General features: G+C 38.1%; 1 protein-coding gene across 1 annotated transcript in view; it reads left to right on the top strand.

The window, feature by feature from the left end:
• The first annotated feature begins 500 nt into the window (after positions 1 to 500).
• Positions 501 to 24846, top strand: part of LRP1B (LDL receptor related protein 1B) — a 794402-nt gene continuing 770056 nt past the window's right edge. Inside the window, exon 1 of the mRNA XM_039338160.1 lies at positions 501 to 591. Within this exon, the coding sequence (XP_039194094.1) occupies positions 501 to 591 (91 nt within the window). The remainder of the gene's footprint in view (positions 592 to 24846) is intronic.

Genomic DNA, 24846 nt, shown 5'->3' with positions numbered 1-24846 from the left:
CCTCTTCCCAAGTAATAGCTATGATTTATGGGGGACACACAAGCGGGGGCGGGGGGAGCAGGGAAGGAGAAGGGGGAGGAGGACGGACGGACGGACGGCGGAGGCAGCAGCAGCAGCAGCTCCCGTGATCAATCAGTAAAATTCGCCTCCTCTGGCATCGCTCGCCGCCGCTCTTCCTGACTGCCCCTCTTGCGTGATGTAAGATCAGACGCGCTCTGCATCGGGGAGTCGAGGCACACCAGCTGCTCCCGCTCACAGCCACCTCGGCAGCCGGCGGAGAGCAGGCGAGGCGGCCGGCGGACGGACGCAACCAGCGGGGGGCTCAGGGCTCCCCGAGCAGATTGTTCCGCCCCCCCCCCCTTCGCCAAACCCCTGCCGCTGCCCCCGCAAGGTGCTCGCCTCTGCGCGACTTCCCGGAGGGGCGCCGCCGAGTTCCGCCCCCCCCCCCCCACAGCCCGCACCCGGCGGACGCCCAGCGGCCGAGCGCCTCTCCGAGAGCCATGCCCGCCTTTCTCCTGTTCGCCTGCCGGGTCGCCCTCCTTTCGGGATTATTTCCGATCGCTCCGATCCTGGCGGTGGGAGCCGAGCCAGGTAAGACAGGCGTCTGGCTCGGAGGGTTTTTTTTTTGGGGGGGGGCGTCTCCGCTCCGGGTCCGACCGGGGTCTCCAGGTCCGAATTTTGATGGATTGATGGATTTGATTTATTTTTTGGCGAGGTCTCCAACTTAGGGCCAACTCTTTGCAAGCCCGCCCGCCCGCGGCGGAGAAGCGCTTGCGTCCGCTCGCTCGCTCGCTCGCTGGGCTGGCTTCGAAAGAAACCTCCGCTGGGCTGGCATCGGGTGGGGGAGAAGCCCGGTCCTGCTTTGCCCTGCGCTCTTCTTCCTCCTCCTCCTCCTCCTCCTCCTCCCGTCGAGTCAGCCAAGTCCGGTCCTCTCGCCGGCAGCGGCGCCGACTTCGCGGTGCCTCTGCAGAGGGGTAGCGTGGTGGCTTTGCGCTCGGCTCGCCTCCCTTCCCAAAAGCTCGGAGCTTTTGCAAACCTGCAACTTTGCTTTCTTTCCTTTTCGTTTACTTCTTCCTGTCTTCTCCCCCCCCCACACACACAGATACACATCTCCCCCCAAAAATTTAGTATAAGGGAACTGCCGGCCCCCAAGGTCTGTTTTGCCCCCTTCCTTACCTCGTTTCCAGGATTGGAGTTTTTTTCGGGGGGGGGGGGGACCCGAGCACGCCGCTCTGTGCTGCAAAAGTGACCGTGGGCTACAAACTTCGCTCGCTTCTTCTCGCTTTGCTAGGCTGACCAAGCCTTTCCAGAACCTGGCTGAAGGCTGAAGTCAAGCGAGGCTTGAGATGGGAACCGCACATGATATATTGTTATTTTTTTATTTTATTTTTCAGTCTCGGTCCTTAACAGCCTCGGTAATAAATGCTGCGGGACTTAAAACCACCATCTGTTGGCAATAAACCGCCTGTTATCCTAAACGCGAGAGAGGATCCTAAAGAATGAAGTAATCCCTAGGGATTTACTGTGAAATTTACTTCCTCATCAAGAGGGGAAGATTCTCAAGATTCCGCATCTTGAGGTGGACTCTCTTCTGGGTGGTGGTCCCTAGGCTTAGATTCCACCCGTGCTTACTTGGAAGTAAGTCTTATTGTCTTCTGTGGGAATTACTCTGAAGTAAGGGGCGCGTTTAGATCAAAGCGCAATCCTATGAATGTCTTTTCAAAAGTCATCACCTTTCGTGGCTTGGATAAGACTTATTCCCAGGTAAAAATGGTAAACCTAAGTGTACTTGAATGCTTTGGGCTGTTGCAAGCATCCAGATTTGTTTGGGGATGAATTTATTTGGGCTCAGTTTTTAATACAGGAAGTGGGGGGAGGAGAGAGACCCCAACCCGAATCCAAGATCAGGTGTGACCTTTTAAAGAATACTTATTGTGGAATAAGATGGTTAAAATCTTCAAATTGTAGTGAGATCCTGGTTAGTGCCACAAGAAAAAGAAAAGAAAAGAAAAGAAGCAAAATTTAATTGTATTCCTACAGCTCAGTGATTAAACAGAACAAGCTATACTAGGAAAACTTGAGCCTTCTGGAATCCTTTGATTAGAATGAGCTGTAGTGCTGCTACCAAGATGATGGGGCAAATTATCTCTAGATGCACTTCAGGCTGCAGGAAATCACTGAAAGTCTGCAGAATGAGACAGAATTGTGCTGTCAGAGCAATGCTAGGTAAACAGACTAAGGTCTTCCATCATATGCAAGCAATTCTGCATGGATATAACGTTATAGATTTATTATCAGGCAACAAATAGGCAGGAATGGTGTGAGCAAAATATCTCCCCAATATTATTGTCACTGATACACATGTGAAACTGTCCTATACTCGGGTTTAGTGAGAGTGCATGTTTTCAACAGTATAATTTTGCAGCCATTGACTCTTCACTGCTTTGAAAAGAGCTTCCAAAATAGGCTTTATCTGGCTTTAAAAAAAAATAAATAAATCTCACTCTTATCTATTGATATAAACTGTTGGGTGTTCAGGCAAAGCTACATTAAACTATCCAGCAACATTTTTTATTTAAAAAAAAAACAACCCACAAGATTTGCTTTTTTTTAAAAAAAAAAAGGCCCCTAGAATCCACACTTTAGGATGTTTGCAATATAAACATCTAGATATCTGCTCAGAAGCAACTTCCATTAAGTTCAATGGGCTTAACCCCCGGTAAGTAGACATCAGATTATAATCTTTGGCTGCCTTTTAGTACTTTCCTAAACATACAACCGTTCCTGTTGGTTGCATATTTAAGAGAATAACTTTCATTGATCCAGTAGGACATTCTGGGAAATTATTTGAAACTAAGTTTCATTAAAATGGCAGGAAAGGGATGTTGGGCAGGTCTATCTGAATTTTATTACCTGATCAACAAAGCAGTTTTCAGATGGATAACAGCCTCTCTCTCTCCCCCTACTTGATATCCGATAAACAGGCAAAAATATATGAGAAAAATATCTCTGTTGCAGCATGGTGTGTATCCCTGCATTTCGTATGCCAGAATTCCCACATGTTGCATGTCTACTCATTATGTTGCTTTTTAAAGCAACAGCCACTGTGGAAAAAGTCCATCACATGGACTCATGCAGATGTTCCTGCATAAACCACCACTTCTAAAAAGACAACATGTATTTCCATGTAAATATGCTCAAAATCCAGTGAAGTGTCCTACTTTTGGACCATGTCCTGCTATCTTCCAAATCTGAGTCACAAATCACTTAAAAATAAATGGAGGGTTAAAACTGTGGGCAGGGTATCAGCATATTGCCTATTTCACTAGTTTGTTGATCACTCTAATTCCTGACATCAATTGTTTTATTGTTCACTAAAGAAAGGTACTTGGCTTACCGTAAATGGGGGTTATCTTTCGGTGTTTTGTGTTATGTGCTTAAAATTTATTATCTAATTATCTAATTTATTAAAGAGAGATGAGTTAGATTTATTTGTTTCTTTGTTTATTGTAGCTCAAAACACACATCAAAGTAAGATATGTACTTTCTCCTTAATTGGTACTAAATTCAGAAAGGCTCAAATAGTATACCTTGTTTCAGATTAAATGTGAAGCAAAGCACAAGCTCGGATAGTTGTTCAAAGTGTGCAAACCTTCAAATAAGGACAAGAATGCAATAAATATTATGATCTATAGCTGACAAGAGGAAAAATATCTAAATTCTTATTGAACACATAGTTGTGTGGGAAATTACACTTGCATTGGGGAAACTTTCTATCTCTCCTTTTTTTTTTTGCTCTCTGCAAGCTTGATACTGTCTGTTTAAAACTAATTTGAAGAAATACAAATGGCTTTAGATATGCTGTTCAGGGCCCTTGTTTCTCCTGTAATTGAACTACTGAGCCTGTTAGATCAATTTCCCAGCTGATTATAAAAAATTAAATAGGTGTTGCATACTACAAGTGACAAGAACAAAAATCATTGCTTGGCAGAATCTCAAAAAATAAAAATAATGCTTTAGCCTTGGGAAAGATTTGCGTTGAGAAGGGTTTGAAAGAAGATAAAGGAAGGACTATGAAGTAAGTCCTTGAAAATCCTGGCTTCTTCGTTATCCATGTATGAAATTTCTTCCTTAGATACTTCATCCTGAGCCAATTTGGGTTCCTCAATGTGTTGTTCTTTTTAGCACGTATTCTAGAACTTTACAAACTTTGATCAAAACTGAATTCTTGCAATTACTGACACATTTTCTGTAGAAATGATATTTACAAAATGATCCCGAGAAACCAACCTGGCTGTCTCCACTTGGTATGGAGATTGGCAGGTACCAGTTTATTTAGAAAGGCAAAAATAAGGTTTTCTGATTTGGTTTGGTGTGCTTTTTTTTTTGCTCAGTTCCATGCCTTGTAACACTCTGGGATACAAATACTATGTCAATTTAAGTTTGAATCAATCCACTGTGAAAATGTAATGTCCTGTACGGTATATTCACCAAATCATATTCACCTAGAGTCAACCATCTCATCATATTGCTATGTATCAGAGAGAAGCTCAATGGAGTTTTTTTTAGAAAGACCTGGTGGTTGTCTTTAAATGTGTTGGATATTCCAAACTTTAAAGAAATGTATCAGAACACGGAAACTTTTAGGAAGAGACATTTTTCCATCAGATAAAATTGGGGATGGATCACTAAGATCACCCTAAAGGATGAGAAAGAACCTTCTAAATTACAGTTTAATGTAAAGTTTTCTGTTATAAGTTGCAGCATGCCTTTACAAAAACACAGCTGCACGTTGCATTTGAGAATGTCTTGTAGGTCATAATGGAAAAGCTTGGTGAAAGATAAACAAGAAGATTGGTAACATGGGAAAGACGATGAGAAAAACATCTACCAGAAGGTTACTTTTGTAATGTTGGATGCACAATTTACTTTCTTGACATGACTTCTTATGGAAAGCAACACGTTGTAAAATGCCAAGGGAATGATCATGATAGAGAGATGTAGGTATTGGCATTACCAAGGATAATACTAAAACTAACTTTCAGGAGGAATTGATCGAACCTCAGGATGGTGCCATTTTTTCAAATGACAACAGGTTCCCATTTGTACAAGAGTACAAATTAGCATAGATGACATAATGTCTAAACAAATTAAAGCAAACATTGTTCATACAAAGTTGATTTTTTTTTATAACAAGTCTTTTCTCAAAATATTTTCAGAAGGTCCTTTTGGACTATCAATAGCTGAGCAATGTCAACTTCCTTTAGCATTATATTTTGGAATGGCTCCTTGAGATCTAAATCCTGCCAGCCATGGGCGGTGATGTCATGGAATAGGCTTAGAAATAGAAGCTGCAAATTGGCTGTTTGTGCATTGCTAAGCTGTCCATATAATTTTACAGTTTTTGCAATTTTTTTGTGTGTAATTTCAATTGCAATGAAAGAAGCTTCCACACCTCAAGGCTTAATGGGCCAAACAAAGGGTCATACTTGCCCCTGGTGAGTGGAGAATGAAGCCTAGTGTAGCTTCAGATTTTCTGAAGCCTCCTTACATATAATCTTATTACAGATTCCAGATCCTCCCATTGTGCATACAATATTCTCAAAATGGATACAGCGAAGTCTGTTTTAAACACAAATTAGATTAATCCCTATTGAGAAATCTAAAAGGATTCTTTCTGGTTAAAGGTGCTAAAAGATTTTTGACAGTGACTCGCTTGTTTTTCTGACAGAGACCTTGTTTGTGTTATGTATTTTTTACCAACAAAGTTCGCATCCGACATCAACCTTGCAAAAAGCATATTGGTATTTATGAGAAGTATTACATTGTCAGACATGAAAGCACACTGTGCAGTGGATCAGACAGATATTACACCAGCAAGATGCCCTTGCTGTATAAGCTCTTTCATATATTGTTGACTTAACAAAGGTATCATACAAGGCTAGTTTGATTTTACCTAAGGAAGATGCCGTGAATAAAAAACTACAAGTTTTTTTTCCCCTCCTGTATCCAATGGCCAACCATATGTCACTTTTGAAGACTTACATCTAAAAGGACTGCTTGTTTTATCTGCTAACTATATATAAGTGGAAGCTGGAACAACTTAAAACAGACGGGATTTGTTTATCAGAGACTGGATGTGAACTGAAAAGGAAATACTTTGCACCGATGAACTAAAGATTTAATAACTGAACTATTTTTTCTTTTAATCCTTATTCTGGAACTTTTTTTGGGGGGGGGGTCATATCTTTCTTTGGCTTCCAAAGCCTATCAGAAAAGGCTCTTACTGAGTATGTTTTTAGGCTTTGCTTTAATCTCATTATTAATATTTTAGAATTAGAAGCAGAACATTTAGGAAAAAAAACCTTGCTCTACTGTGCGGTTTCTCGTGAAACTCCTCGTCAATCTGATAAAAAGCATTCTCAGCAGTTGTAAGATGGGAAGTTCCAATAAAGCTCTTCTAGGGTTTCAGGAGAGAGTTTTTCACTCTCATCTTTGCAAATTTTCCCATTCCTTCATTAATATATATTATAAATGAGAACAATTAATCAGTGGAACAGCCTGCCTCCAGAAGCAGTAAATGCTCCAACACTGGAAGTTTTTAAGAAGAGACTGGACAGCCATTTGTCCGAAATGGTGTAGGGTTTCCTGCCCGAGCAGGGAGTTGGACTAGATGACCTCCAAGGTCCCTTCCAACGTTACTACTATTATTATTATAAGACATGGAAGGACAAATATTACCTGCTTTTATTCTTTACAAAAATATTATATACGGGGAGCAGATTTCCCTCTGTTCAAGACTTCTGTTTTCTTTTCCAGTTTCAAGTTAACAATTCTAGAACTAAGGCCAAATCTCATATTTTTCATCGGTCGTCTTGGTTGTTGTACATGAATACATTGTGGGAGAAAAGCAAGGGGAAGGGCTTTATATTGGCAAATCACATAAGTATCTCACTGTTGTATGCAGTTAATAATAAACAATTACTCTTCCCATCGTCCCCCCAAAGTGTTCAAGATGGAGTACATGGTTGTTCCCTTGTTCTGTTTACAGGTAGTCCTCTACTTACAACAATTTACTTAGTGAACATTCCAAGTTACAACAACACTGAAAATGTGACTTATGACTGTTTTTCACACTTACAAGCATTGTGGCATCCCCATGGTCACATGATCAAAATTCAGATGCATGGGAACTGGTATGTATTTATGACGGTTACAGTGTCCCAGAGTCATGTGTTCACCCTTTATGATCCTCTGACAAGCAAAGTAAATGGGGAAGGCAGATCCATTTAACGACCATGTTAGTAACTTAACAACTGAAGCCATTCATTTAACAACCGTGGCAAAAGAGGTCATAAAATGGGGCAAAACTCCCTTAACTACTATTATGCTTAGCGATGGAAATTTGGGTTGTATTGTGAATTGTGGTCACAAGTCGAGGACTATTTGTACAGTGGTGTTGTGTGCATATTTGACTAAAAGACTACCCAACAGTGAACAATATTTGAATAGATTTAAATTCATGGATTGTGCGATTTTCCACTAGCATCTTTGAGTGTCACCAATTCGTTGTCCTTTTTAACTGTTAAATCAGCTCCACGATAGTTGGAAAACTATGGAAGAGGAAATAAGTTCAGCATCCTGCTTTTTGCATCATCGCTGAAAATCCCTACATGTGTCAAGAAAAGTAGAAAGTTTGGGAAGGGGGAAAATATAGGAATATAGACAAGCTGACATCTTTCTTGCTCATACAGTATTCTCCGCATTCAGTTTTACTTCTCTCAGTCTGTGAGTCCAGAAATCAAAAGTGGTCAAATCAACACTTAGCAAAAATAAGAACAGGCAGATAGGAATCAAAGAACCTTTTGAGAAATGAAGAACGTCAAAAAGCTCTCCACCGAGTTCAAAGCTTCTCAGAATCTGGGTTACCAAACATATGTCTGTGTACTTAAAGAAATACACTTCATTTTATTTCACTTTATTGTGCATTCAAGTCATTCCTGACTGCAGGCAATTGCTTGGACAAGTTCCTGCAGTTTTCTGGCAAGATTTTCAGAAGTGCTTTGCCACTGCCTCATTTCTAGAGCTGAAGGGAAGTGGCTGGCTTTGCACTGAGGATGTGACTAGAAGTCATAGTCTCTTAGTTTCCAGCCTAGCACTTTAAACCACTACACCAAACTGGCTGTCATAGAGAATAGACTTAAAAAGCGGAGGCGGGGGGGGGGGGGAGAGGATAACATTATAGAATTGAGAAAAGACTCAGCATTTGGGTTGACAAATGACAGACAATATGCACTATGTGGCTATCAAATGATTTTCTATGAATCTAAATTCATACTTCACCCCATTTTGAGCAATTATATTTTAAAATAGTTTGGTATTAAATGCTCTCACTGGGGACTAGTAAGTTCCGATGAACACAGATTTGCTGCTGAATTAATATATTCACCATCAGACGCTGTGCGTATTTATTCTTTCCCAGAACCATACAGAAAGATATAGAAACTCTTTTGTCTTCTTTTGAAGATAGACAGCATCCCAATTTTCTTGGACTGAATATTCTTTAACACTTTAGACAATTAAATATGGTGCATTTAATATGTAATCCATAAAGACACCTCTGCTTCTCCTTTTCTCCTTCACTTTTTAGAGCTGGCTTATTGAGTGGGACATTGCCAGGACTGCCTTGCCCACTATTAAGTTAAATGAGTTGTGACAATCCTCAATCTTGAGAGGAGGATGAGACGTAAAGCTGTCCAGCTGTCTTTCAGAGGGGTGAGATTTCACATTTCAAAATCTCCAGCACAGGCTCTGGAGGTTACAGAAGTCAGATCCATCCACTTAGAGCTCAGCAGACTGGAGATGATTTGCTTTAAGGGGGATGACACCATACAGGAAATAAGGCAGTTTGGTAACACAATTGAAAACAAGCAGCACATATGCAGAATCCTAACCAGATGTCCAACCAAATATTGGATCCGTATATCATGTTGAGTCACTTTGTGATTTGTCCGGTTTTGGCTTAGGATGCAGTGGGAATTCAGATATTGTGTTTTATAAGCCATCATACTGTACTAGGAAGAAGCAAACCATCAATTGTGGTTTATTTGACAAACGTCAATGAAGCCGTTAACCGTCAAACACAAATCAATCACGGTGTTCTTGGATTTGGTAGCGTCATTTGATTAAAATAATAAATAGGGCATGTGATTCCCCCCCTTTATTTTGGCTTAGGATGAAGTGGGAATTCAGATATTGTAGTTTACAAGCTATTATAGCAGGGAAAGCAAACCATCAATTGTGGTTTATTTGACACATTTATATTTATAGATTTTTTCCTCCTTTATTTTAGAAAAGGCCCTTGAAATTCAAAAAGACAAGTGTAGGATGTAGAGGGCAAATAATTCTTTCCCACATTCTACTTCTTACATAATTAGAATGTCTCTGAAACACCTTAAATGAACAGTTAAGCCAGAAGATATAAATTTGAATAGACTTAATACTAACATATCTGAGTGTTCTTATAATTACTGGGACTACTTACTGATAGAATGTGCAGGTCACATTAGGAGCCTTAATTACACATTCTGTTTTTAATCTCAAATGGCAATGTGCTCAGTTCATAATGCATGCAGTTTTCCAAAGAAATTTAAAATTTGCATCACTTTCCTTGTTTCATTTCAAGGTCCTCTGTGAGTGAGCGGAATTAGTTATCCTTTGAAAGGGCTTTGATCAACAAAGAACATTGGGGGCCCATGAAGCAGCCCACAAAAGTTATGTAAGGTGCATTATATTTGGACTATAAAAAAAGGAATCTCTCCTGTGAGTTGAGATTGACTCCTCTTAAGCATATGGACTTCTGCGTAGGCTTCTGACAAGAGTATGGAAGTTGATTCCTATTGCCTTCTCCTGAAATGGTTTCTCAGCTTCAGTACTGGGCCTGCGAGTGTTAATCAGGCCTAACTCTGCCTAACATTCTTGAATCTGACACCTGCTGTAACATTCAACCTTTAACAATCATTTTGAATATGATGCAGTTAGCTGTGAATGGGTCACCTTCATTGACCTGAGGAAAGAATCCAGATGACTTTCATCTCTGCTCTGCTACACCCAACATTTGAAAACAAAATGCTGCAAAATGGTTCAGACACACATGCCCCCGCCTTTTTATCTCTATCCCTCTCTCTGGATCTCACCTAAAGGAGACCATTTCACTCCACTGTACATGACCGCAAATGGTTATTTCTAATGGGATTCTGAATTTTATAGGTTCCAGCTTTGATGGATACAACACAAAGGGGTGGACAACTGGAACATTCCAAAGCTTCCGTTCAGCTGAAGAAACAGGATGATAACCCTTCCCAATTGTAATGAGGTTGTTATTTTTTCTCTCCACATTTTATTATCAGGGAACTACTAGCCTAGGGGAAAACAGAGAAGCTCAACTAGACCAGTACTGAAGAAGAGTGAGCCATCCTCCTCAAATCAAGAGAATTCTTTTTCTTATTGCAGGAACGGTGGCTAGGCCTGCAGGAATCATGCTGGTGATTTAAAAAACATACCCGAAGTGCAGATAGCACATATCACTCCCCCTTCCATTTTTTTACATTTAAAGTAAAATATGTAGGTTGAACAAATTGAAGTGTAGCAAATGATTTATTTCTTATTTCATTTTATAGACACGCTGTGGGAAAATGCATCACTATTGGCAGCTGGCCATTGAATGTGAGCTTTAGGCGTGAGGCTGTGGGAACCACAAATATGAGCTTGGGGACCACAGGAGGTAGGCAAGTTTACAGGCTACAACTTGTCCTCTTTAAGTAGAGAGGAATCTAAATGCAACACTGTGTGAATGCCAGCATCGAGGTAGCAGACTGTGATCTCCTTATTCTTTTCCCCTCTACATTTCAGCTCCATCCTTTGAAGGTCATTATTCAATTATTTTTACAAGAGACAACCTTGCCTAGATGAGCATACTTTTAAAAATGCTCAGTAGTATTTCAAATACACCTGGTATCTTCAATTGCACAATGGGACTATTGAACTGTAGCTCATTCTTACACCGATTCTACCCTGAAACAAACGTAGGCTAAATTTTAAGAGTTAGGAATAGAGGATTAAAAGAGAATGCATTCTACTCATACTGTTATTTTTATGAAGACTTCTCCATCTCTTCAGTTCCTGCTAAGTGGCTGCCTTGTGTGAGCATTATGTCCAGCCATAATTTTCAGAGGATTTCCATGGATGAATCTGGTGATCCTACTCTATGCCCCTCCCATACATATATAAACTCCATGGTTCCTTATATTTGAGCAATCTCAGATAAAGTGATTTTGATACAAGTTGCCATATAACGGAAGAGTAGTTACTCCTCAGATATAGTTATATTAAAATCTCAGTGTAATGAGTCCCCCCACCTAAGAAGATTTCAGATCTAACAAACCAAAGCTGATCTGGACAAGCTTCCATCCTGATCATGGATTAAGTTTCAATAATCTAAAATATATTAGACAACATTGATGTAAACCTTCAAACTGATACTCAGATTTTACAGACACTGTTCTCTCCTCTACATTATGGGTAACATTGAGGGTTTCTTGTATAAAGAAAGCAGAGGAAGAAATAACCAAGTGTCAAAATGTTGTGTCTTTTGCATGTCGCACAAATGACACAAATGACACAAATTCCCATACAGAAAAGTCTATTATTGTGAACAAGCCACCAATTTGCGCATGTTGCCTGTTCCCTTTCATTTGACTCTAATTACTAATGTTAGGAACAAACAACTCAATGATGATTAGTTAAATGTGCCATTTAAATCCAGATTTGTGCTGCCTTTTATGAACCAGGATTCATACATCAGGAACAAGCCTTGGTTTATCATCCTGATCCTGACTTATAAAGGGGAGAAAAAGCTAAGCTTTCAATCCAGATGACATGCTAAACTCAAAATAGGAATCCTTTTAGTAGTGAAACATCAGATAGAATATTTGGACAGAATGGTGGTGATGAGGGCTACAAAATGAATGTGGTGACATCACATCTGGATAGTTGCTTTTTGTTTTTCAAGGAAACTGGATTTTTTCCTTATCTTTTTTTCCTCTGCTTGTCTCTTTTTTTAAAAAAACGAGATATTTTTATTTTGGGGTTAACATTAGAGTTTTTATGTTTTCCCCATGCAAATGGGAAACTGCTACTAGTTTCCAGAAATCACAGCCCAAATCATCTTTGAGGATTCCCCAAAAGGTACTCTGCTGGAGGTAGCAGGTTACTCACCTTCATGTTAAGCTAATATTAATATTGACTGAGAGCATGCTTTATGTAGAGGAGTTCGTAGATTATATACATAGACGTTTTGTGTAAAGAAGAACAATATACAGCTAATCCTGTTGATGGGATGGCATATTACTATGGCTACGTAATTCTACAAAAGCTATTAAATAATTTGGTATCTCCAATTTATCCTTGGGAAATGCAATTATATGTAGGGTTAGGAAGGAGATCTTTTTTCAGATCAACACAAACACACAAAAAAATCTGTAATTCTTACTCTCTTAGTAAACTATCTTTCTCTTTCCATATCTTTTTCTATCATTTCTATATTATCCCTATCTCTACTTCTATCATCCCTATTTCCAACTCCTACTACTACTGCTACCTGTACTTCTGCCTCTGCTTCTGCCTTTATCTCTACCATTTCTATCTCCACCTCCACCTCCCTCTCTACCATCTCCATCTCTATTATTTCCATCATCTCTGCCTTCATCTCTATCATATCTCTATAATTCCATCATCTCTATCTCTGTCTCTGACTCTATCATCCCTATCCCTACCCCTGTCTCTAAATTTGGCCAATTATTTGATGAATTTTGTAACTATTTTGAGAGACATAATTAAAAGCAGTCTTTTTCTCAGGTACTGAAGTAACAACATAGAACAGAGTGCGGGAGCAGATTCATTTAGTTAGATGTTTCTCAGTAGATGGTGGTCAGAGGTAAAGAAACTTATGTGGGTAACAAAATGCAAAGCAATAGTTGGACCTAAAGGCACAAGGTCATGATTTAAACACATAATTGGATTTTTTTTTAAATCCGAACTGTAGACACAGAAATCATCCTTTTAATGGATGTTTTCCATTAATGGATCCATGGACTGCAGGTCTTCAGTTTTATGTAACTTTTAAAAATATTTAATAGGATTTTTTTTGTTTAAAAAACACCCACATATCCTTGTCAGAATGTGTTTTTAGTGACATTTCATATTGCATTGTAAATAAAAATTTAATGTGTGCATCCAAAGTACTCTGTCTTGTCATTGATTCCCTCCAATTTCTGATCTCCAGAATTTGTATGTATAATGTTTCTACTTGTACAGAAGCTGAATATTTTATTATTATGCATAAGTCACCTTTTACTAAATATGTCTCATGGATGATGTGGATTAGATTGGGATACCCTATGATTCACTAGGTGACACAAGTCATGTCAAATTCAGTATTATCAACAGCTTAGAATTGGGCTTTAATGATCAACACACAATATATTAGAATTATCAGCCCAGAAATTTACAACTTGATCTTGAGTATATCTATATTTGTAAGAAAGCTATATGCATTAAAACATTTTTTTACTGTTTTTAGTCTTGAAGGTTTTTTCCCCTCAGCAAATAGGAGATTCCTATGAATAGATTTATTCTCAGAAAATATGGGGAGAGTTCAGATTCTTCTCATTTTAACAAGTAATTTTGGTGAATTCCATTGTTTGAGTACTCTTTTCTCATTCACAAGATCAAATAGGCCAGGGCTAAAACTTTTTCTGTTATGCCTATGATAAAAGAAAAGAGAACATCTTGTTCTTTCCAGGTATATAATCAAATTGGATGGGCATCTACTAAAGAATTCAGAAGGAAAAGTAAAGTGCTACTTGTATACCCATAGCATTTTGCCATCCAAGACAACTGCAACATTTGACCTAATGATCCAGCCATTCCTGTATCTATACCATCTCTTACACAATGTCATTCTCCCATTGAAATGATACTACAGCAAGATCCATTTTATTTCTAAGGATATTTGCAGCAACATTGATTTTCTGATTGACTAAATGAAAGACTATGACACATTTGACAGTTACATATTACAAAACAGCATAAAAAAATAAAGCATATCACTAAAATTGAAGTAGCATTACAAACTCAATATCGCAAAATGTAATTAATGGATCATTTTGCAGATAGGGGAATTTTCAAGGTTGTAATTTGACGAAACCAACAAGGGAATATTGGAGCAATTTGAAATTGGAATCCTATGTTTTCAGCCAGTTAGTGGAACAATTTATGAAATGTTTATAACACAAACAAGAGTATGAGCAAAGCTAATGAAGGCCAAGCTGTCATCTTCATCAGTCAGGTTGGTGTGATTTTAGATGATTATATCTGCTCTGGATTTATTTAATCTACCTAAAATGGCTTGGCCTTGACATTTTATAGAAATGCAAGGGTTTTTAAAGAAGATTTCTCATTAAGAGATTTTTTTCCTTCAAAAGTCTGAAAGCCTGGCGATATATGTGTGAGCAAATAAAGCACTTAATAAGAAGACACACCACTTTGGAAAAGGAAAAAAGAAAAAAGAAATTTTCCTTTTTATTCAAATAAAACTTTACTACATATAACTATTTGATTTTCTTTGGATGTTTAAATATTGTTTGAAAAGTTGCTGCTATTGCATGCATATTATTGTAATATATTGCCAGCATGATGCCCTTAAATATCTTTTCATATAGTTCTTCATCTGGAAATATTTGATGTTCCGACAGCACTGCACAGTTTTGAGCTACAGGTTCACTCCAGAAAGGAGGCATGGATCTCTCTCTCTCACCCTTCTGCAAAGATAAAAGCCCCCAGGAAAGTCTCTTGTCTTCTTCCTATTATCAACAGAAGGTTCCTTGATAACTTCTCTACACACTGCAGGGTTTGTGATGACTGGGAAGCTGAGCAGGGCAGGGCCCACAGAAGAAAACATTAAGAAATCAGCAAATATGTAAAATCTAACAATTTTTACCACTACTGAGTTTTTATCTAACCACAGTTTGAAAAGCTTCATTCTCTCTCCTTGCAATGAACAAAGATAACTTAAGAGTTTAAGTTCTCTACGCACTTCTACACAATAGAACATTCTCTTCCTTTGAATAATTTTGTAAATTTTGTAAATTTTAGGAGAAGAAAAAATAAATTGTGTATGTGTGTGCTTATAGAAACATTCAAACAGTCCATGGAACAAAGGTATCTCCAAAGTATGTACCAGTTACATTTTAAAAAGGTAAAATTTCCTTCAATTCAAAAAGGAGTTCCTGTAACCACATCTATATATCTGCTTTGACATGGTCACTCCCCTCACCCCCATCTCAGAAATGATGGAAATCTCACAGGTTCCTCAGCATGCACTTAACTGTGTGGCCAGAATAATTCTGTGTCACCTTGCTGTGCATCCACATACAATGTCCAACATTTCAAAGGCTGTGTTTGGTGATTCCCTCTGCTGAAATTCCAGCCCTGCTCAACATCCATTAGAGCAGGAGTCTCCAAACTTGGAAACTTCAGACTTTGTGGACTTCAAGTCCCAGAATGCCTCAGCCATACTGACTAGGGAATTCTGGGAGCTGGTGTCTTAAAGTTGCCAAATTTGGAGACATTATGCATTAGAGCAGGGGTCCCCAACCCCCAGGCTGTGGACCAGTACCAATCCGCGGCATGCCAGCAACCGGTCCACACAAACAAGCAAAGCCCCATTCATGGGATGTAGGCAGCACACAAAACCACACACTCTCCGGTCCGTGGAAAAATCTCTCTACACAGAACTGGTCCTGGGTGTCCAAAAGGTTGGGGACCTCTACATTAGAGGATGGAAAACCTCTAATTGACATGTATGGCTTTCTGGTTACTTAATGTTCTGCAGCTGTTTTGTTTTTTTCTCTCCTGTAGTTACCCTTGTTGGAAGGGTATTTTTTTTTAAAAAATATTATCATTCCTTATGGATCAAACAAGGTGGCAATGAATTGTTATGTGTGTGGCTGTATATCTCTTGGCTACCATTTAATGGTTTTCCAGATTTTTGTAGATGGTGAGTATGTGCAGTTGGAAAGCTAGAGTTAGAGGAAGGAGTGGGAACTGTAAACTACCCAAAGAACATTAAAGGAGAAGAGGAAGGAAGGACCCAGCACTCTTGGCAAAAGCCAATTGGAAAGGGCCAGACAAACTACAGATTTACAAAGGAGAGTCAATGGTAGGTATGTGTGTGTAGGGGGTGGGATGAAAACAGTGTTTGAATCAACAAAGCCAACCCTCCTCCAAATGTCCCAGGGCAGGCTAGTCATTTCAGAACTTTACACGTTCTACATTGGCCAGCCAAGTGGTTGACCAATCCATTTAAAAGAAAAAGCTGTTGAAGAAGTTGAGTTTCTTGAATCCCTCATGCCAAAAGAGGCAGAACCATTTTGGAGCCACAAATCATCTCAGACAACTTCCCCCACATGCATCCACATGCACTACAATTCCTGTGTGAGGGTCTAGAAGTGAAATAAAGAAGAAAACACCACTTCCAGAAGGTGGGTACCTTAAGCTATCCTCAGCTGTGCTAGTTGTGGGTGGAAGTGAGATGCTCACTAATAGGTATGTATCTTGGAAACCCTAGTGGATTCCTTGCAGTGGCCCAAGTGGCCTTTTATTAGCTTTTTGCAAAAAAATAGCTTTGCATTAGAATTGATAATGCTATAAATCATGTCATCTATAAATCATGTCATCTGCTCCTTGAATTTCTATGGTCTGCCTTGCCCCAGCTGTATTTGGCAAATGTGGTTCAATTCAACTACATTCTTTCATGACCACAGAATTTAGCGAAGTACTAGAATTAACATGAGAACTGCTATACAACTTGTGTTGTATGATATATTGTGGTAACTTGTACGAACTAGTGCAAATCAACCCCAACACTGTTTTCTTTCAGCCTGCAATGTTTTTAGACTCAGTGCATAGTCTGAACAATTAATATTTTTGTTGCTCTTTCTGCCTATGGACTGATCATAGTTCTGTGTAATAACATACAATACTTTTGTTATGCCTTTAAATCTTATAAAAGCTGTTCTGTCTCTAACCTATAACACATACTACTAATTATGAATGTTTTTAATATATTTAACTTCGTTTTTTTAACTTTTGCCATTGCACCCACAAGAGCAGCCTTGAAGTGTGAAAAAATATGCACACCGTTCAACTACCTGATTATGTTTTCTCTCAGTGTGCAGATTTATTAAAGCAATTATATTAATCTCCAAAGATCTACAAGCATTTAACCTCAAACTATAACAATGTACTACTTTCTATTTTAAATTAAAGTAATCACAAAAATTCATTATATGAATATATACCAGGGATATGTGCATGTATACCAGGGATTCAGGCTCATTGAAGCCAGTGGTGTATACTATTAATTTGAATAGGATGAAGTTAAATGTTTGGTAAGCATTTTATTTTTCAAATATACGAGTTATAAATTGCCTTTTTGATTGGTATTTAAGTATTTAACAATATTTAAATACAAAACTACTGGTCATTTGTAGTAGACTGGGCCACATTGTTTTTCCTTTTCTCATGATTTCTAGGCTGGAATTGTCATAGAATGTCAGAATGCTCATAGGATCCATTATTTTTGTTTTCTATTTAGACTAGACAGTCTCCTAGAACACTGAAATATAAACACTATACCAATTTCAGTTTGGTGTAGTGATTAAAGAACTTAGTCTAGAAACTGGGAGACTTGGAGTTCTAGTCCTGCCTTAGGCATGAAGCCAGTGGGGTGACCTTGGGCCGGTCACTTTCTCTCAGCTCTATGAAACCTGCAATGGCAAACCACTTCTGAACATTCTTGCCAAGGAAATGGTGGGGACTAGACCTATCAATTACCAGGAGACAAAAACTGACTTGAAAGCACAAAAACAAAGCCAAGCACCAATACAGCTGTGTTCTTTCTCACCTGTCCCTGAAAATTCTCCCACAGATTTGAATAACAGGGCTAGAGAACTTTCCATTTTAAATCTGTTAACAATTATAATGTCACTTGAATGAGGCAGATGACTCACTCATATTCCCATCAAGATGAACATATTTTTCCAAGAGGCTGCAAATCATTGTTGAACAGTGCCCTAAATAATGTCAAGGAAATAAAATTATTCTTATGTAAATTGGGGATGTTGAATAGATATAGATATCTACAGTGGTACCTCAGTACTCAACTACTTTGAATTTCATCAAATTCAACTACTTTGAATTTCATCAAATTTCATCAAATTCAAAGAATTAGAACTTGTCAGTGTCGTCTGTCTTGTCACTTTTTTCCTTATGAGAAAAAAAAGTTTGGTACTCATCGTTTTTATATTAGTTGTGCCTCCTGGAACCAATTAACGATGAATATCAAGGTACGACTGTATATCTAGATGATATATTGTAGGAAAAAATGTGAGAGAGGGAATAAGATAAATAAGGAATAAGAAATTCCTAATATTGAGGTTATGGTGCTTGAAAAAGGTGCAATATGAAGGGGTCTAATAACTTGACCCCTGATATTTATTGTCATTTACAATTACAAAGTCATTTCTCTAATATTTTTACATTCCAGTTAAGAAAATGCTCTGAATTTCTTGATGTAATCTGTACTTTAACCATTCAGATGCTACCGAATTTTCACTTTCATCCATCCTACTCAGTAGTGTTCTCTACTGTCCACCTCTAAGGTAGAATTTTATTTTAATTGAATTTCATTCTGTTACCAAGTTTAAGCTTGTGATATCTATTGGTGGTCTTCATTTATAGCAGGGCATTATCATCAAATAGTTCCTGTGATGGGCATGGAATTTATTTATATATCTGAAGATAAACAAAGATGCTTTTTGTTTCAGGATGCTTTCTACTACCCCACAATTCTTCCAAGATCTCTCTCTTTCTCTCTCTTTCTCTCTCTTTCTCTGTCTCTCTCTCAAACAACATAAATTAGGAGCTTAGTTACTAATAAGGAAGGTTTTGTGGGCAAATTGACATTCACAGGCATTATTTTAGACATGCATGACAGTACCAACAACTTGTCTCATAAATTGATGGCTCTATGATGGCTACTCCTGGAGAAAAGAAAGACAGAAGGAAGGAAGGAAGGAAGGAAGGAAGGAAGGAAGGAAGGAAGGAAGGAAGGAAGGAAGGAAGGAAGGAAAAGAAAAAAGCAATTCTGAATTCTTTGTCTGACATGAAGATGAACTGAATTAGACTACTCTTTTTTCAATGGATGCTATTCTAGTCAAGCAAATGTGAAAGGCTGAAATGTCTCTTTTGCAGTCTTTATAAGGTGCATTGAAATATTGCTGTTAGCTGATGACAGATATACTAAGAGCTACAGGAGCACAAAGAATCTCATAAGACCCACAAGTACTTGCAAACCCTGATAAGCAGCTGCATCATTCAGAGAGGTACATCTCAGAAATAAGCAATTTTCAGATTTCATTAGCCAGTAACAAGATTCATGGGCACATTTTCTTCCAAGTGCTCCTTAAAATATTTACTCTTTAAAACATCCTTCAGCGCTTATATCATTCATAAGGTCAAGCTTCCCGCTGCATTTCAATGAAAGATTTTTCAGAAATATCTTGAATGCCTATTACATATTGCAATCCTTCCCCTTTTCAAAAAGCACCATCTGTATTTCTGATTAAAAACAAATTAGCTTTAAATAAAATCCATTAACTGGTAAGTAGTACATAAGAAATCTTGGCTCAACTTCTCTTTCCATTACTTAGGATGGGGGTGGTTGCGATTGGGGGTCTTTTGTAAAAGCAACCCATTTAACATCCATTTAGCAATGGTAAGGCTACGCATGCTTCTTTGCAAGCCTGTGAACATCTGCTCCCCACCATCTGGGTTATTTGAAAACTAAAGTATTGGTGGTTAAGTGATATTAATCCTGAACTGAGATCTCTGGAGGCTCAGATTAAAGGATAACCATAACCAAAAATGTATTCTGCATCCAATTGCTTCAAAGACATTTAGGCAACTCTGTCTGAATCTATGAAAGTTTATTTGAAGGTAAGTTTCACAATATCAATGGACTTCTTCATTGCAAAAGCATATAATCTCATATGGTGACATAATATAACATCTCTTTCAGGATATGTACTCCATTCATTGGTAAATTTGTCTTGGGTCAAGAATAAATTCATCGTAATGTCTGCATATCTTGGGTACAGAATCAGTAGGGTAATAGTAATAATAAAATGCATGTAATATCAAATATTAGAGATGGGGAGGCCCTCTTTCCATGTTGCTTTCTGGTGCTTAACATCATGAATGAAAACTTTGTTATTGTTCACGCTCTTTTGTCTATTGTTCATTTTTTAAAATCATTTTATTGTACAAACATTCATAGATTTAGATGAAAATCCTTTTAGTTCAATAGGTCTTTTAAAAATATTGTTTTATTTATTTTTATTTATTTATCAACTTCGTTTGCTACCCATCTCACTGCAAAGCGACTCCCGGAGGCTTACAGCATTAAAATGAAACCGTAATTATATATATATAAAATCACTGAAAAATTACAATAAAATACAAGCTATTACTAAAGATGGAGAGGAAGGGAGGAGAATACACAGAAGGTGGGGGGTGGGAACTGATGTTAGTTGATTAATCCCCTCCAGTGTGAAATTCCCCCCTTGGGGCCCCAGGTCAACTGGCAGAACCAGGTCTTCTGGTCTTTATGGACAGTCTACAAGGATGAGGGCAGGTATCATCTGGGGGGGGAAGGGGGGGAAGATGTTCTAAAGGGGCCAGGGCCATGGCAGAGAAGGCTCTTCTCTTGGACCCCACCAGCTGGAATTCTTTGACAATTCCATTACAATGATGATTGTACTTATTCTAAGGTAACCCCAAGTTAATGATTATGTAGAAAAGTTTAAGGAAAGAAGCATAGATACATGATTTCCTTTCAAATTACAGATAAAGGTTACACTCCATAGAAACATATCGAATCTTATGTTCCGCTAATGATACTATCATATCCTATTTAACACTGAAGAGATTAAATTAAGTATTTCTTAAGTGAGTTGTTCTATGTCTCTGAGAGGTTATCTGGTGTACTTAATGAATCCCTAGCAGTATAGAGCACACACTGCTTTTTAGTCTTTACATGAATGTCCAATTCAAGAGAAGTTAGAATAGAATAGAAGAGGGGTTCTCAACCTTGGCAACTTTAAGACTTGTGGACTTCAATTCCCAGAATTCCTCAGCCAGTTTTGCTGGCTGAGGAATTCTGGGAGTTGAAGTCCACAAGTCTTAAAGTTGCCAAGGTTGAGAACCCCTGGAATAGAATATCTTTATTGTCATTGTGTATCTCACAATAAAATTAAGTGCTGTCCACAGTGCACACTACACATAAGTAAGGACCACAAGTAAAAACATACATTATATACACACATCCTTCACATTCTATTCACCATTGCACTGCTCTGGAATAAAACCTATTTTTCAGCCTATTTGTCTTTGTTTTTATTATCCTGTACCGTCTGCAGATAGAAATAGTTTAGAAAAAGAATGTCTGGGATGAGATGAGTTTTTAAGAATGTTTTGAGCTTTCCTAAGACAGTGGGAATTGTACAGTTTGTCTGTGGGGCAGGGGAGAGAGGAGAAGGCAGCAAATAATCCTCTGGGTGATGGTAATGACCCTGTGGAGCACTTTCCTATCTGCTACTATGCAGTTGGCAAACCACACACAAATGCAATAGGTTAGAATGCTCTCTATGGAGCAATGGTAGAAGGTCACCAGCAGTTTTTCATTCAAAGAACCATGTTGCTTATTGCTGCCATTTCTTGGCAAATTTTATAACCATGTCTGCTATCAGTGGTATGTTTGCATTGAAAATGAAAGCTAGCTATATCCATTTCTATACAAAAGTGGAATTCCAGTCCAATTCAAAATTCCCTTCAAGTTGCGGAATTGTTGGGTTCTCACACAGACGCATGGTTGGAAATGGTGTATTTATCATATTCCAGGAAACAATCACCATGTAAGATAGTCAGTGTCTGGGTGAAGGTTAGGAAAGGTAGTCAGAATGTAAAGATCTCATATCCTTATCACTCCCCCACAGCACTGTTTCTCATCAGAGGAGACGGGTATTTAGTTCTCTTCAGACTAGACTATCAAGTCCAACTGAAATCTTCTAGCTACTATCTGAACTTGATAGAAATTCCATGCACACATCTGTAGATGAATCTGAGGGATATGTTAAAAAAATAAATCAAAATGGCATCCATGGGGAAAAAAATTGGGAGAACTATAAGAAAGCTTCATCTTACATTGAAGACACCAAGGACTGTATAGGGTGGAGGCAGTTCATGAAGCAACCAGTTCTCAGGTACCAGAATTCCAATTTCTGCATGATACAATACAAATAGAGCAGGTATATCATTCATTTAAGGACTGATGCTCCCTTTGGTGGATTTCTTGGAGCAATGTATCAGCTGCACATTAGAACTACTGAATTTTCTGTGAAGTCTTCAAATGCAGAACTGACTTAACATTATAGAAGTTTAACCTGGAGGTCATTGCAACATAAATTACTATAGCCTCTCTCTGGTTTGGAGGATTGCAGGTAACTTATTTCATATCTGTGCTTCTACTTAGAACTCCAGTTACAAGATTGGATCTATTAACAACTCCTGAATAAGAACCTTAGGGAAATATAAAACCATCTACCCTTCTGAAGTCTGCCTGGCCATTTGCTGACAGCTCTCCCATCTGTTCAAGATTAAACTTTACTGTATTGGTCCACATCAAATTGTTACTGAGGACTAAGAACCTCAGTTCAAGCTTCAGCCATCATAGTTTTGAGACCAGAGGTATAAGACATCTATTGGGATTAAGCAGTGTATGAGAATAAGTATTCTATTTTCAAAAATCACCCATAGTGACTTGAGTTATATGGGCAGTGTAGCAATTTGAGGAAGGAAGGAAGGAAGGAAGGAAGGAAATAATACATATTCAAATATATAGCAAAATAACATAGCAAGCAGACTGTTCATATTGTTCTTGTAAGCTTTATCTGCAGTTTTATTATTTGTCTTCAGATACTATTGAGTTACAATTCTCTCTCTCTCCCTCCCCTCCCCGGTGTATTTACTCTTGCATCTTCAGCTCCAATTGGCTATAGAATCTGGCATACTCACAATAATTTTTCACTATTTGCCTACTGTTCTGTCATGGTTGTACTGTATTCCTTAAAAAAAAAGAGAATTTAAACTGAAGTATAGGCCGTTGAAACAAGGTTTCAATGAATGCTGCTTTCTTACTGCAGTGAATCTGCTTTCTCACTGCAGTGAATCTGTACCTTTGCTCATGGTCACAAAGCCTCAATGGATTCAGATTCAGGTTGCTGTAAAATTTTTGTGGAGGTTGAATCTATGAAATTGGTCCTTCCGAGGTGACTATTGTATGAATTTCACAGAAGGAGATTTGGGCCACATCCCAATAATGGATGAACGTCATAAAATTAGAACAGCCAGAAGGGGCGTGCTAAGTAAGATTCCTGTTGATTAAATAATGTCATGTTCTGGAAACGTAAGAAGTGTACTTTCTCAGCGATGGCTTCTGTTTGTGGAACGATATCCACTAACTGCTCCTATCCTTTTATTTATTTATTTTCCAAATTATTAAAGAACAGGTTTCTCTTCCAGGCCCTGGGGCTAGGAAGAGGATTTGACCCCCCCTTTGGGTTGTTTTTTTTTGGGGGGGGGGTTTGTCCTCCAGTCAGCTGTATTCTTTTTCTTTTGTAATATTTTTAATACATACTTTAAATTGCAAGTGGTCTAAAGTCACTGTGGAGTTGGATAGCCTTGAAATGGAAATTAAAAAAAAATAAATGAGTAGAAAAAGCCGACACAATGATAATGCTAAAAGTTCAGTAATTATACATAAAAGATTAAAAAAGAAAAGGGGAAAATAAGGCATTCTTAACATGTGCCATTGCCAAAAGAGAATTCATGCCATTAACAATCACTCGTAGGCGTCCAATGCATATTACACCAAAATGCCAAGTGGATTACAGTAGAACCATGATGCCAACCCCACCTTTAGATACTTTCATCAGATATTTGGATATTAGAAGACAAGAGTGAGATTAGGATATCATAATCTCAAATGTTATCACTTCTGCTCAGATTTGAGCTTCCCCAAAGTCTATGCTCATAATTTACAGATTGAATACACCATTTCAATCTCAATTATACAACTTTGAGAAAGCTCAAAATAATTCAAAACTAGCCTAAAATCTTCCAGGATACCAAATCAAATAGATTCCTAAATCAATAAATAAAAGCAAATAATGTCTGGCTAAAAATTAAAGGATATAGATTTATTTGGAAGAGGTTCATCCTAGATTGCCAATAAAATTGAAAATAGAAACTTTGTGTCAATCAACTCAAACAACCATTAGGATGCAGCTGCTCTCCCTGTTTCATACATTTAATTGCAAGGATTTTTTTTTGAAGAGAAACAGATAATAATTAATAATCCAAATGTGAGATCACTGTTGTAATCTCATTATCTGCTATTTGAAAATTAGTTAATTAATAGATCCAGAATCTGGATATACTTCTCCACTTGTATTCTGCCTGAAAAAAATCCAATATTACATTGCATAATTGGTTTAAATCTAAAAGGCAATACTTATTAGGTTTCTCTCCCTTTCCCAATATTGTTGTCAGGTGCGCTATTAAAACAAATGTTTCAGAAGCATAAAGCTTGTTAAGTTCATATTTAAT

Source organism: Crotalus tigris, unplaced genomic scaffold (genome assembly GCF_016545835.1).
Source record: "Crotalus tigris isolate CLP2741 ecotype Arizona unplaced genomic scaffold, ASM1654583v1 scf7180000017694.5664430, whole genome shotgun sequence".
Classification (NCBI taxonomy): domain Eukaryota; kingdom Metazoa; phylum Chordata; class Lepidosauria; order Squamata; family Viperidae; genus Crotalus; species Crotalus tigris.
The sequence above is the reverse complement of the archived record's forward strand: the minus strand, read 5'-3'. Positions and strand labels throughout refer to the sequence as shown.